The sequence below is a fragment of the Hemiscyllium ocellatum genome, chromosome X (assembly GCF_020745735.1).
Source record: "Hemiscyllium ocellatum isolate sHemOce1 chromosome X, sHemOce1.pat.X.cur, whole genome shotgun sequence".
NCBI classification, from domain to species: domain Eukaryota; kingdom Metazoa; phylum Chordata; class Chondrichthyes; order Orectolobiformes; family Hemiscylliidae; genus Hemiscyllium; species Hemiscyllium ocellatum.
In genome coordinates this window covers 15,257,568-15,271,972 of record NC_083453.1, presented here as the reverse complement: position 1 = coordinate 15,271,972, position 14,405 = coordinate 15,257,568, and the positions used below count along the sequence as shown (strand labels likewise).

The window sequence follows — 14,405 nt, the reverse complement described above, 5'->3', positions numbered from 1 at the left end:
TGGTGCCATTGTTTAAGAAGGGCAGTAAAGAAAAGCCAAGGAACTATAGACCGGTGAGCCTTATCTCGGTGGTGGGCAAGTTGTTGGAGGGAATCCTGAGGGACTGGATGTACAAGTATTTGGAAAGGCAAGGACTGATTTGGGATAGTCAGCATGGCTTTGTGTGTGGGAAATCATGTCTCACAATTCTGATTGAGTTTTTTGAGGAAGTAACAAACTGGATTGATGAGGGCAGAGCAGTAGATGTGATCTATATGGACTTCAGCAAGGCATTTGACAAGGTTCCCCATGGGAGACTGGTTAGCAAGGTTAGATCTCATGGAATACAGGGAGAACTAGCCATTTGGATACAGAACTGGCTCAAAGGTAGAAGACAGAGGGTGGTGGTCGAGGGTTGTTTTTCGGACTGGAGGCCTGTGACCAGTGGAGTGCCACAAGGATCGGTGCTGGGCCCTCTACTATTTGTCATTTACATAAATGATTTGGATGCGAGCATAAGAGGTACAGTTAGTAATTTGCTGATTACACCAAAATTGGAGGTGTAGTGGACAGCGAAGAGAGTTACCTCAGATTACAACAGGATCTGGACCAGAAGGGCCAATGGGCTGAGAAGTGGCAGATGGAGTTTAATTCAGATAAATGGGAGGTGCTGCATTTTGGGAAAGCAAATCTTAGCAGGACTTATACACTTGGGAGTGCAGGTTCATAGCTCCTTGAAAGTGGAGTCGCAGGTAGATAGGATAATGAAGAAGGCGTTTGGTATGCTTTCCTTTATTGGTCAGAGTATTGAGTACAGGGGTTGGGAGGTCATGTTGCAGCTGTACAGGAATTGGTTAGGCCACTGTTGGAATATTGCATGCAATTCTGGTCTCCTTCCTATCAGAAAAATGTTGTGAAACCTGAAAGGGTTCAGAAAAGATTTATAAGGATGTTGTCAGGGTTGGAGGATCTGAGCTACAGGGAGACGCTGAACAGGCTGGGGTTGTTTTCCCTGGACTGTTGGAAGCTGAGGGGTGACCTTATAGAGGTTTACAAAATTGAGGGGCATGGATAGGATAAATAGGCAAAGTATTTTCCCTGGGGTTGGGGAGTCCAGAACTAGAGGGCATAGGTTTAGGGTGAGAGGGGAAAGATATAAAAGAGACCTAAGGGGCAACTTTTTCACGCAGAGGGTGGTATGTGTATGGAATGAGCTGCCAGAGGATGTGGTGGAGGCTGGTACAATTGCAACATTTAAGAGGTACTTGGATGGGTATATGAATAGGAAGGATTTGGAGTGATATGGGCCGAGTGCTGGCAGGTGGGACTAGATTGGGTTGGGATATCTGGTCGGCATGGACAGGTTGGACCAAAGGGTCTGTTTCCATGCTGTACACCTCTATGACTCTATGGTGGTTTAGGTTCTTTAATATGTGAATCCCAGAATTACATTCTCAAGGTGGCGTCAGCTTATCTAATCATAGGTGTCATCTCGGCTCAGACAACGCATTAAATGTGTGAAGGTAAAGTCTGTACCAATGTTGAGTCAATTCTATTTCTAAAGTGGTGCTTACAGAATCTTACGTAGATTTACACAGTTTTTGAGCAAAATGAAATGTAATTCTGCAAATACAAATTCACCCCATAAACTTATATGTGTGTGCGTGTGTAAGCTTGGTCAAGTATGTGTATGAGTGTGATGGGTTATAAGCCTGTGAGAGGGTGCGTGTGGGGGGCACATGTGTGTGCGTATGAGAGAGAGCTTGTGTATGAAACAGGGTATGTGTGAGTGTGCAAGTATGTAGGAGTGTGCCACCACAGTACAGTTTCTCACTGGACCAACAGTTCTGGTGTATTAAAAAAAGTTAGCCCATGTTCAAAACTGAATTATCTCCAAAGAAACATTCTGAGAGAAGCTGGGAATGGGGGTGAATTAAATTATGGGTTTTGAGCTTTTATAGGTTTTTTTTAACATTCATTCATCCGCTGGGATGTGAGGCATGTAAATCCAAGAATGTTACTTCTTCCCAGTATTCTGCAGCCTTTCTGTTCATCCAGCTTTATTTAGTTCACATTCCTCTTGAAGACATTCCTTTCCAGAATTCTCCAGAGTGGATTCCTGAAGCAGGGCCAATGAGAGATTTATGGAAAGGGAGGGAGAGGGCGTTCAGAATGGGCCATTGGTCTTTGCCCTGAAAACTTGCAGGAAACAGTGAATGTGTGTAATCTGCACACAATTCTCAATGTGTACCATACGCAGTACTTGAAACATGGTCTAACCAAGATTTAAAGCAAATTTTGCATAATATCCCTACTTATAACTCTACAAATAAATCTTAGAGCTTGTTTTGCTTTCTTATGGTCTTGGTAAAATAGAAAATAGGCAAAGATGCAGGCCATTCAGTCCTACAGTACCATTCAACAGTATCCCACTTCTGCTTTCCTCTCCATATAAGGTACAGGCACCACTGGGATACAAACCCAAGATATCCTGTTTACTATGCAGCTATTTTGATCAACTAAGCCACAGCACCATCACCCCTACAACACAACTGGTCATATTAACTCTCCTTGGGCTCCAGGATTTCTTCAAAAGTTCCCATCCCATATATTTGGCTCTCGGCAGAGTCCAGGTGCTTTCATCTGTGCCTTTGTTAGTTACCTCTAGATTTGATCATTCCAACACCACCCCCCCCCCCCCCCCCCCCCAATTTACCCTCTGGAATCTTGAGGTAATCCAAAATTCAGCTGCCTGTGTTGTAACTCACAGTAAGTCCTGTTCACCTATCAACTCTGTGCTCACTGGTCTACCTGGGCTCCCAGACAAATAATGTCTTCATTTTAAAATTGCCATCTTTGTTTCCAAATCCCTCCACGATCCCTCACCCTCTCCCTCTCCCTCTTTCCATAATAGCCTTCAGATCTGCAACCTTCCGAGATATCGGTGTTCCTCGAATTCCAGCTTCTTGTGCATTCCTAATATTAATCATTCCACCACTGATGGCTGCAACTTCAGTTACCTGAGGCCCAAGATCTGGAATTCCCTCCTTATTCCTCTCTGCCTCTCTCTAGCTCCCTTTACTTCTTTAAGACACTTCTTTAAGACACTTCTTAAAACTAATCTCTTAGGTTAGAGGACCAAATATCTCCTTAAAAGGCTCAGTGTCATGTTTTATTTTATAATGCTTTTCTGGAATGTTTTAGGACATTGCATTATGCTAAAGCTACTACATAAAGTATTCTTGATAAAGATCACTCCCTTCAGAAGGTGGAACAATGTATCCCGGAACATGGCACGCATTGTCAGTGTGAAGTATGCTCAGCAAGGTGGTGAAAATGATCAGCTCCCCTCTGATGGTTGGCTGAGTGGACCTGACAGTAGTCACAGTGAGCCCAACTTTAACCCAATTTCAACTTATTCACTTACATGAGTTAAAAACAGGCCTAAATGTGCCCAAACCTCACTTTAAGACTATAAGACCATAAGACATAGGAGCAGAAACTAGGCTATTCAGCCTATTGAACCTGCTCTGCCATTCAATCATGGCTGATAAGTTTCTCAATCCCATTCTCCTGCTTTCTCCACTTAACCCTTGATCCCCTTGATACTCAAAGACCTATCTATCTCAGTCTTTAATGACCAGGCCTCCACAGCCTTCTGTGGCAATGAATTCCATAGATTTGCCACTCTCTGGCTGAAGAAGTTTCTCCTTATCTCCATTCTAAAAGGTTTTCCCCTTTACTCTAAGGCTATACCCTCCAGGTCCTAGTCTCTCCCACCAATGGAAACACCTTCCTTACATTTACTCTGTCCAGGCTGTTTAGTATTCAGTATGTTTCAATTAGATCCCCCCTCATCCCTGCTAGACTCCATCAAGTATAGACCCAGAGTCCTCAAACGTTCCTCATATGTTAAGCCTCTCATTCCTGGGACAGTTCTCGCGAACCTCCTCTGAACACACTTTCTGAATGTATTTGTTATGGGGAGTGAAAGTAATGTGAAAGGGTGAATATTAAACTGTTGCTCCATAATTTCTGCATTCAATAAACAGTATATTTATTGCCGTCTCTCAGTCAATACTTTTTCTTTTTATGCTCACCATCTCCAGACAACCTGGTCTCTTTACAGGAGGAGGATACAGGGGATTCTATGAGCAGTGAAGATGCTACAATCCGTTTGACTGATCCCCAAAAATAAATCCCTCCACTTAACCACGTTCTGTCATTGATAACTGTCCCTCGATTTGAGAATGAATTCTTCTCAGGATCACAAGTTTCAGCTGTGAATCTTCATGTGACCAAACTTGCTAATTCACAACCTGCAGGTCTTTGGGCACATGCGACAGGTCGTCCCACAAGATAGTGGGATCCAGATTGCAGGGTTTGCTTCCGTTTCTTTACTTCTCAGCTGCTGTTCTGTCTCATAGAATCATAGAAACCCTACTGTGTGGAAGCAGGCCATTCGGCCCATTGAGTCCGCACTGACCCTCCAAAGAGCATTCCGCCCAGACCCACCTTTACCATGGCCAATCCATTAATATAAAATCACACTCAAAGTGTGGTGCAACTTGACAAAATATTTCCTTCAACATAATCCAAATGTATACGGAAAGTGGAACACTGATTGATTGGGTTTGTGTTGATGTGAGTTTTGCTTTTGCAACTTTCAAAGATTGGCCACATATCTCGAGAGCAGTAGGCAAATTTGGTACATGAAAGGTAGCAAACACTGCAGTCATCTGTGTACGACAACTTCATCGTGGCCTCCTCACATTTGTTTAACAGTGCAGAAGCCTCATTATGATGCTCAGGCCCATACAGAGCAGCAGCTATCTGAAGTGGCAACAATATCTGAGTGGGAGTTGGCTTGGGAACAGAAAGCCAAAGAGTTCCTGTTCTTTGGAGGCCATTCAGCTTGGAAACCTTTCTGTCATTGATTTGGATCATGGATGATCAGAGTGCTAGTGCTAACTGTGGCTCAGCAGGTCGCGCTCTTTGTCACAAGGTTCCAGTCTCACTCCATCTCTTTAGTGCAAAAATTAGTGTTAACACTCGAGTGCTGTATTGAGGAAGTGCTGCATTGGTGGAGGTGTAATCTTTCGGATGAAACATTAAACCCTATCTACCCTTCCAAGTGGATGTAAAAGATCCCAAGGTACTATTCCAAAGAAAAGCAGGAGAGCTTTCACTGGTGATCTCATCATAATCACATTGCTGATCACGCAAACTTGCTGTGCACAAATTAACTGCTGTATTTCCCTCTAACACTGACTATACTTCAATAAGTACTTCATTGGTTGTGAAGCGCTTAGGTCATCCTGAGATTTGATCGGTGCTGTATAAATGTAAGATTTTACAAATTCCACTTGGCCACATTGGTTTCATCATCTTAATGTCCTTACCTAACAAACATCTGTCAATCCCAGTTTTGAAATGACTAGTTAGCTCCCACTGTCTCAACAACTTTTTTTTTCTGGGGAGGGAGATCCAGATTTCCACTACCACTTCATGTCTTCAATGAGATTGATGGAAAGTCAAGCGGGGATAGGACTTGCCTGAAAAACCCAGGAAGAATGATGTCTGAGTGAATGAGGAAGCAAACCCCATGTCAGAATGTTGCAAAAGCGACGCCAACTACCTGAGACATTAGACTGTCAAGGGAAATGAAAGTCAAAAGACCTGCAATTATACGGTACTTTTCACAGCCATCGGATGTCTCAAAGCTAGTTACAGGCAATTAAATACCTTTGAGGTGTAGTTGCTGTTACCGTGTAGGAAATCTAGGAGACAAATGTGCACAGCAAGCTCCCACAGTGTCATGATGACCAGATATTTTTGTGATGTGTGGGATAAATATTGACCACGACATCAGAGAGAATTCCCTTGCTTTTCTTCAAAATTACGTAATGGGATCTTTAATGTTCACTTGAGTGGCCATATGTAGCCTTGGTTTAATGCCTCACCTAAAAGATAACATCTCTGACAGTGCCACATTCCCTCGGTATTTGACTGTTGTACTCTGGAGTGGGACCTGAACCCAAAATATTGAGAACCTAGAGGCAAGAATGCTACTGAACTGAGCTGACATTGGTAAAGTAAAATGATCCAGCTAATGTGGCTCACGAAGAAATCCAGGAGGATGACATGTTTACATGCACTAATGTACAAGATGTTGTTCAGGGCAGCAATGCTTCGGCAGAACAGACTTATCTGATGTTTTTCATAGCTGAATGCCTTGGAGGATTCATTATGTCAAATTTTTGATACTTAATCTTACTTGTTGCTCAACTCTATTTATATAGCCAATTACTTCCACCCCTATCTGTTTATTGACTGGTGCTTTGGTCTGAGGTCCTTAAAAGGGGGTGCAATGGCAATTAAATCTGCCAGCTAATTAACAACAGTTTTGAAAAGGGTGTATCTGATGAGATTCTGGAGGAGTGAACAATTCAAGTTTCCAATCTATCATTGATTGGAGATTAAATATAAATGTCAGGGTAGAAACCATCGTTATGGTTGCTAAAACATGGATTTTCATGTGCAGAATCTGCTAAATGTCCTGTTAGTTCCGCAGCGATATCAAGTTTACTGAATGGGGATATTTGATTGACAATGTGAGAATTCTCATAATATGGATCAAATTTTCAGGTGTGCAAGTTGGGTGACCCAGTTTGTTTTTTGTATCGCAGTTCTTTTGTCAATCAAGCCAACAGGCAACCTCATCGGCAGCAGAAAATATCAGGGAGACAAGTCACAATTTGAACTCCCAGTGGGCAAAAGGTTTATATTTCTATAGCATTCTTCAATATCAGCACATTTCAAAGAGCTTCACAGCCATGGAACCACTTTTTGAACGTCATTACTGTTGTAATATTGGAAATAGCAGCTGATTTGTACATATCAAACTCACAAACTCTTAACAACCAGAGAATCTCGTTTTTGTGATGTCGAATGAGGAATCAATACTGGGCAGGGCATTGCTCTTCTTCAAAACAGTGCAATGCATCCACCCAGCATGGTAGTCAGGACCATGATTTAACATTTCATCTAAAAGACAGCATTGCTGACAGTGCAGTACTCCCTCAGTGTTGCACTGGAGCATCAGCATTGAATTTTATGCTAAGGTCCTGGAATGGGACCTGAACCTGGAATCTGCTGACTCAAAGACAGGTATGCCCCCAAGTGATACACAGCTGACGGAGCTGAAGAAGATTTTTAAAAAAAAATTCACACATGGGATGAGGGCATCACTGACTGGGCCAACATTTATTGCCCATCCCAGAGGGTAGTTACGAGTCAACCACATTGCCGTGGGTCTGGAGTCACATGTAGGCCAGGCTGGTACAATTGCAACATTTAAAAGGCATCTGGATGGGAAATGAATAGGAAGGGTTTGGAGGGATATAGGCCAGGTGCTGGTAGGTGGACCAGATTGGGTTGGGATATCTGGTCGGCATGGACAGGTTGGACCAAAGGGTCTGTTTCCATGCTGTACAGCTCTTACTCTGACTCTGACCAGGTAAGGATGGAGTTTCCTTCCCAAAAGGATATTAGTGAACCAGATGGGTTTTTCCTGACAATAGACATCATTAGACTCTTATTTGAAGACATGTATTAAATTTAAATTCCACATCTGCCATGGCAGGATTTATACCCAAATCCCCAGACCATTACCTAGGTCTCTGGAATTAGAGTCTAGCAATAATACCACTGGGCCATCACCTCTCTTAAAGGTGATTTATTCCTCCCTCTCCTACTAGCCTTCTTCCCCAGGACAGGATATACTGTTCCCCCTCACCCAGATGCCTCACAAGAAATTCAATCTTAGCCTCTGTGTCCCGATATTATTTGTCAACTTGGGGAGGCTAGAGTTCAAACAATGACTGGATCCAAATGAGATCGCCTGGTATTTCATTATGAATTAGGCTTTACAGCCTTGGGATTTGTCTGTGTGTGAAAAGTGATGTGATCACTCTGATTGAATAAATAGAAAAAAAATATTTCTGTTGGCTGGGGAATCTAACAGTAGGGAAAACCATTTGTACGTACAAAGTGTGATATAGGTTTAAAGCTTCCTTCTACCATTTCTCCAGCAAGAAAAATGCTGGGGTTTGTATTCCACACAAGTCTTCTCCCAGCTTGTCTTTTCCAATTTGATCATCGTAACCCACCATCCCTTTTCTCCTATTTGTTGTCTAATGTCGCTTTAAATAGGTCCTTACCATTTACCTCAATCACTCCTTGTGATAACAAGTTCCACATTCTCAGCAGTTTCTTGGTCATTTGTGAGAATAATGTATTGATGTCAACTATAAGTTAAATGAAGATAATGTTTGTGTGTTCACGCAGTCAGAGCCATCTTTAATCATTAAATTATCCAGTAATGTTCATTTGACTTATTCAAAACAAACCTTATTCCAAGATCACTTGAGAAGAAGCAAACTCAACATTCAAGGCAAAGTGTGATTCAGGAAGATCACTCCTTTGGTGCTGAGATACACATCTTCTCTTCATCTATTATGCTACAGATTTACAACTTAGTACCATAAGGAGAACTGAGGTTGGTGAGAGAGGGGTTTAAAGGATTTAAAAGGTATATTCCTTGGATAGAGCTTGCAATATTGTACCCAAGTTCTGCTGTGGCTGCAGTAGCATAGTTAAAAAAAAGTTTAATGTGCTTGGGCAATCAGCTGCGAGGGCCTACAGGCCTCTGCAATGATTCAAACGAGAGGCAACCAAGAGAGAGATTGTGCCAGATTAGGCAGGAAAAGGGAATTCTAAATGGACAACAGGGTGAGAACGTTGCATTGTTGGTTTGATTAACAATTAATAGTGAAGAGGAAATGATGTACAGCCCCGTAATTGATAAAAAAACAGACAAGAACGAAGAAAGCAGAAATACTAGACACCTCAAACACTGCATTGATCTTTCCAACAGCCCTCCAGCACTGCAAACAAATTGGAAGTAAATAATAATGGATCTACTTGCCCTAATTCTCAAATAAACGATATGTTAACTCGATAATGAAAGGTCAGAACTAAAGGATTGTGTCCACGTGTTTTTCTTAATTTCCTAAATCATCATAGAATTTATTTGTTTTTATTATTTATTCACAATTTAAGGTTTTTTAAAAGAATGAACACTAGGCATTGTAATTATATGTCGAAGAGAGTGGTGTTGGAAAAACACAGCTGGTCGGGCAGCATCTGAGGAGCAGGAGAATCGGCATTTCAAGCATAAGCTCTTCATCAGGAATGAGCGAATGGCCCAAGGGGGCTGAGACATAAACAGGAGAGGGGCTGGGGGTGGGGGTGGGAGGGGCGAAGGTTGCTGGGAATGCGAGAGGTAGATGAAGGTGGGGGTGATGGTGATAGGTCGGAGAGGAAGGTAGAGCAGCTGGAACTCATTGTGAAAGTGAATTCAGAGGCTTTAAGTCTGGTGCTAATCGAGCTCCTTCTTTCCGACGCCTCTTATTAAGTATAGCCAGGCCTCTCAGTTCAGCAGAGCCAAGTTCACACAGTCCAGAATCAACACAGCTGGATTTGGTGACTCTACCAACCACTCTGTGACCCTTTGTTCCAAAAGATGCAAAGTTTTGGCTCTGAGGGAGCAGTTTTATTTTAAATAGTCAATTGTGTGACCTTTCACCCATGGAAGCAATGAAAATTGACAACTTAGCCCAGTGTTGCTTTCCGATTTGACTTAAATGGCCATTATGGAGAAAAGCCAGGCCACTGTGGACAGTCTAAATACCTCATTATCCATGAGTCGCACTTTCGTTTATAAAAGTACTTGAGAAAAACTCTCGCTTCCCAACAGCTGTCAGCAGATAGGACAGTCACATATGACACAGAAGGAAGCCATTTAATCGATCGAGTCTATGCTTGCTTCTCATGGAGCAATCCGGCCAGTTCCATTCTCCCCCTTTCACTCCCCACCATCCATATCGAGTGTCTAACTCCCCTACAACTTAATTCTCATAGAGCAATCTGGCCAGTTCTGTTCTCCCCACTTCACTCCCCACCATTCATACAACTCAGCAAACTCACCACAATGGCAGGACTGGTATATAAAGAACGACTAAGTCGACTGGGCTTATACTCACTGGAATTTAGAAGACTGAGGGGGGAGTCTCATAAAAACATATAAAATCCTGATAGGGGGCTGTACAGGACATTGGTTAGGCCACTGTTGGAATATTGCGTGCAATTCTGGTCTCCTTCATATCGGAAAGATGTTGTGAAATTTGAAAGGGTTCAGAAAAGATTTACAGGGATGTTGCCAGGGTTGGAGGATCTGAGCTACAGGGAGAGGCTGAACAGGCTGGGGCTGTTTTCCCTGGAGCATCAGAGGCTGAGGGGTGACCTTATAGAGGTTTACAAAATTATGAGGGGCATGGATAGGATAAATAGGCAAAGTCATTTCCCTGGGGTTGGGGAGTCCAGAACTAGAGGGCATAGGTTTAGGGTGAGAGGGGAAAGATATAAAAGAGACCTAAGGGGCAACTTTTTCACGCAGAGGGTGGTATGTGTATGGAATGAGCTGCCAGAAGATGTGGTGGAGGCTGGTACAATAGCAACATTTAAGAGGCATTTGGATGGGTATATGAATAAGAAGGGTTTGGAGGGATATGGGCTGGGTGCTGGCAGGTGGGACTAGAGTGGGTTGGGATATCTGGTCGGCATGGATGGGTTGGACCGAAGGGTCTGTTTCCATGCTGTACACCTCTATGACTCTATGACTGGGCAGGCCAGATGTGGGAAGAATATTCTTGATGTTGGTTAAGTCCAGAACTAAAAGTCACAGTCTAAGAATACAGGGTAAGCCATTCAGGATTGAGATGAGGAAGAATTTCTGCAGAGTAGAACCTTTAGAAGTCTCTACTACAAAAAGCTGCTGGGGCCAATTTGTTGCATATATTCAGGAGGGAGCTGGATGTGGCCCTTGCAGCTAAAGGGATCAAGAGGTATGGAGAGAAAGCAAGAGTGGGATGTTGAAATTGTATGAGGGGCTGAATGGCCTGCTCCTGCACCTATTTTCTATGTTTCTACAGGAAAACCCATTACTACTTGACTGTATTACAGGAGCTGATGGTTCAGAAAGCCAACATGAGTTAGAACCGTTGACCCCCAACCCTAAATATTAGTTAGTAATATTAATATTAAACAAAAGAGTTGAGGGAAGTGCCACTTGACCAGAAATGTTAACTGCAATTTCTCTCCACAGGTGTTGCCAGACCTGCTGAGCTTTTCCAGCAATTTCTGTTTTTGTCCCTAAGTACTAGTTTGTTTCAACTATACCATTCAGGATTCATTAAACCGTCAATCTTTACAAATGAAAGAGCTCTTTGATGATCCCTCTCAAACAGACTTGCTGAATTAAGTCTCCCACTGTGTAATGTGCCTAGTAGTTTACCGGACTAAAAGACTTCATTAAGGAGAAAACAGGGGTTAGAATGTCTGAGAAAATATGTCTCTTACAAGTAGCTATTTTTTTTAAAGAGGGAGGGAGTTGACGAATTTAAATGAATGGAACCAGGCTTTCAGAGACGTGGCCAGTTCAATTCATTCACCAGCAAACCAAATAAGCTTAAAATAAACAATCATCTTACCTTGGGCTCACATTTCTTGTGGCTTGCTAACTTGCAGACTGGAGGAGAGAGAGAGAGAGAGAAAAAAAGCAAACGTAAGGTCAAGATTGGAGAGAATCGGTTAGAACTCTTGATAAAATTGGAGACACCTTGACTGTTGGGCACTTTCCAAAGCTTCCCCTGACATTCTCAAGCTATGTTAGCAATGCTGATCAACTTGGCTATAAGAAGTCCTGTACTGCATTACCAACACAACAAGAAGAATGCAGCCAGGATGTTTCTCAGCCACTTAGGCAGATTGCATGTGGCCTCAGGAGATAACTACAGATTTCCAAATATGCCATTTTTCATCGCTGGCATTTTGATCAAAATGTTACAAAAAAAGGGTCATTTTATTCTACAGATATCCATCATCCCAAAGTTCGCTTAGGCAATAAAAATAATTGTACAGTTTATATCATGCATCATGAAATGACTGGAGAAAGTATCATGGAATATTTCACGGAAGAATATATGTTCTTAAGTATGTCAATTATTAGATAACGCATTGGCATGTAACAATGCCACATTGGAGCCATGCAGCACAAAATAAAGATCTAACCAGCATAACTTTGGAGGTCTAGAATAACAGAGACTTGGTCAGCAAAACCATTAAACCCAGCAAATCCATCAACAAAGGGACATTCAAAGGTTAAAAAATAAACATTTTTTTATTTTCCCTCTTTTCAGGCTGTGAATTGTGCTCAGATGTTTACAGGTGGTGCCTCTGCTCGGGGCAGAATCTGTTCTGAAAGCTATCAAAATTAGGACTGCACCTAATTTCTGGCAGAATTTGCCTGTAGTAGAAGCCTGTCCCTGCCAGTGGAGCAATCTCAAATTTTGGCTGATGGTGAGGTGAAATTTCCAGGCCTCCACTGGCGGGGAGCCTCACTAAATTTGCTCAATGTGGTTCTGAAGGGGCACAGCCATAAACCGTGGAAATAATATTCATGGATTAATTTAGAAGGAATACAAAAGGGTGACTGTTTTCACACTGGAGAATAAGAATAAATGGCCACATTCAAGCCAAGGTAAAGCAGAATTAATGCACCATTTCCAAGATGGAAATGTGGTCCGGATTAGTCATCAAATCTGTGGGGTATCATAAATCATCTGTGGAAGAAGCTGATTATTCCACCTCAGCTGGCAATCTTCATAAATATGGCTAGTGAGTCCATCCTTTCTTGCTGTGCCAAACCTATTGTTTCTTTACAGTGTGTTACTAATTAGAATTCTACTCTGCTGTGCACCACCAGGTCTCCTGTCAGTTGTTGGCCAGTGTACTAAGATGAGTGCTGGCTTTATTGGGAAGACTGAAGAGACTGTCTTCAGTCCACCATTGCAAACTCATTCCTGATTGAATCTCTAATCTCTTTTCTGGCAATTGCCTGAAGGTGAGCCAAACTGTTCATAACCTTAACGTCACATTCAACTCTGAGATGAGTTTCCAATCCACATGTTCATACTATCACCAAGACCACCTAGTCCTATCTCCATAAAATCACCTGATTTCACACTTGTCTCAGCTCGTCTGCTCCTGAAACCTCCATCTATGCCTCTGTTACCTCTAGACTTAACTATTTGAATGCTCTCCCACATTTAACCCTCAGAGAACTCATCCAAATCTCTGCTGGCCCTGCATGCCTGTGGAGAAACCACAGGGATAGAGCAAGGTCACAGGGGAGCCAGGAGGAGAGCACACTGGGAGGGTGCAAGGTCACGGAGACCCAACTGGAGAGGCTGTTCGGAGGGAACAAAGTCACAGGGGAGCCAGCAGGAGAGGCCACATGGGACAGAAAAAGGTCACAGGGAGCCAACAGGAGAGAGCGAGGTCATGGGATAGTCAACAGTAGTGGTCACTGGGACAGAGGAAGGTCACAGGGAGATGCTGCCAAATGATAGAGGACCATACCTTCAGGAAAGGCCACGTGAACAGAGTGAGGAAACAGGGGGACAGCGACCAGGTTAGAGGGAGGCAATGAGGTGAGGCTGTTAGGTCACAGGGTGGCTGTCAATTGCTGCCATCTGGTCAAGGTGGTTTGGCTAGAAAAGGCTACTCAGACAGACTGAGGTCACTGGGACAATATGGCACCCTCATTCAGGATGGCAGCAACTGAGGCCTAGTTGGTAGTGATTTCACAAGAGAGTGGGCCTGGACTCAAATTACTTCCCTTAACATTGACCCACAACAAGACGGATGGAGTGGGAATGCTCAGGACAACAAGGTATGTGGTGCATGTGTGGTGTGCATGTGTGACAGATTCCCTGTCTCCGCAGTGGAGTCTCCAATCATTTTGGCTATCCCTGACATTGGATCAAAGACCTTGTTCCACCAGAATTGTGTGATAGTGAGCATCATCCACCCCATTTTAAAAGAAAACCTTGCACAACCAATTTTCACATCTTCAAAATTTAGTTCAGGACCTGGAATGTCAGGACCCTCATGGACATTCCCAGCAGTGACAGAACTAAATGTTATGCCACTATCATAACTGAGAAACTCTGGTGTTCTAAATCAATATCACTGCCCTAGGTGAGACACTGCTGACAGAATAAGACCAGCTCAGAGAACAGATATTGGCCTGAGAAGGAGCACAGATTTATCCAAAAAAAAACTTGTCTCTTTGAAAGCTGTCATAATTAGTCCCAAGCATACACTTCATGATTTTAACCTATACTGTAAATTCCCCATGCTCAATTACCTGCAAACTCCCTTTTGGGACTTTATGGACTCGAGTTCCATTTGGGTTTAATGAAGGTGGAATACTCAAAACATTCTTGAAATATCCCAAAGTT

The 14,405-nt window shown here is 42.9% G+C and overlaps 1 protein-coding gene across 4 annotated transcripts in view; it reads right to left on the bottom strand.

Annotated features, from left to right (window-relative positions):
- LOC132805784 (tensin-1-like) overlaps positions 1 to 14,405 on the bottom strand; it is a 284,100-nt gene that overhangs the window by 163,979 nt on the left and 105,716 nt on the right. For all 4 annotated transcript variants that reach the window (XM_060821037.1, XM_060821039.1, XM_060821038.1 and 1 more), the window contains exon 3: positions 11,592 to 11,629. In XM_060821037.1, coding sequence (XP_060677020.1) covers positions 11,592 to 11,629 — 38 coding nt within the window. The remainder of the gene's footprint in view (positions 1 to 11,591; positions 11,630 to 14,405) is intronic.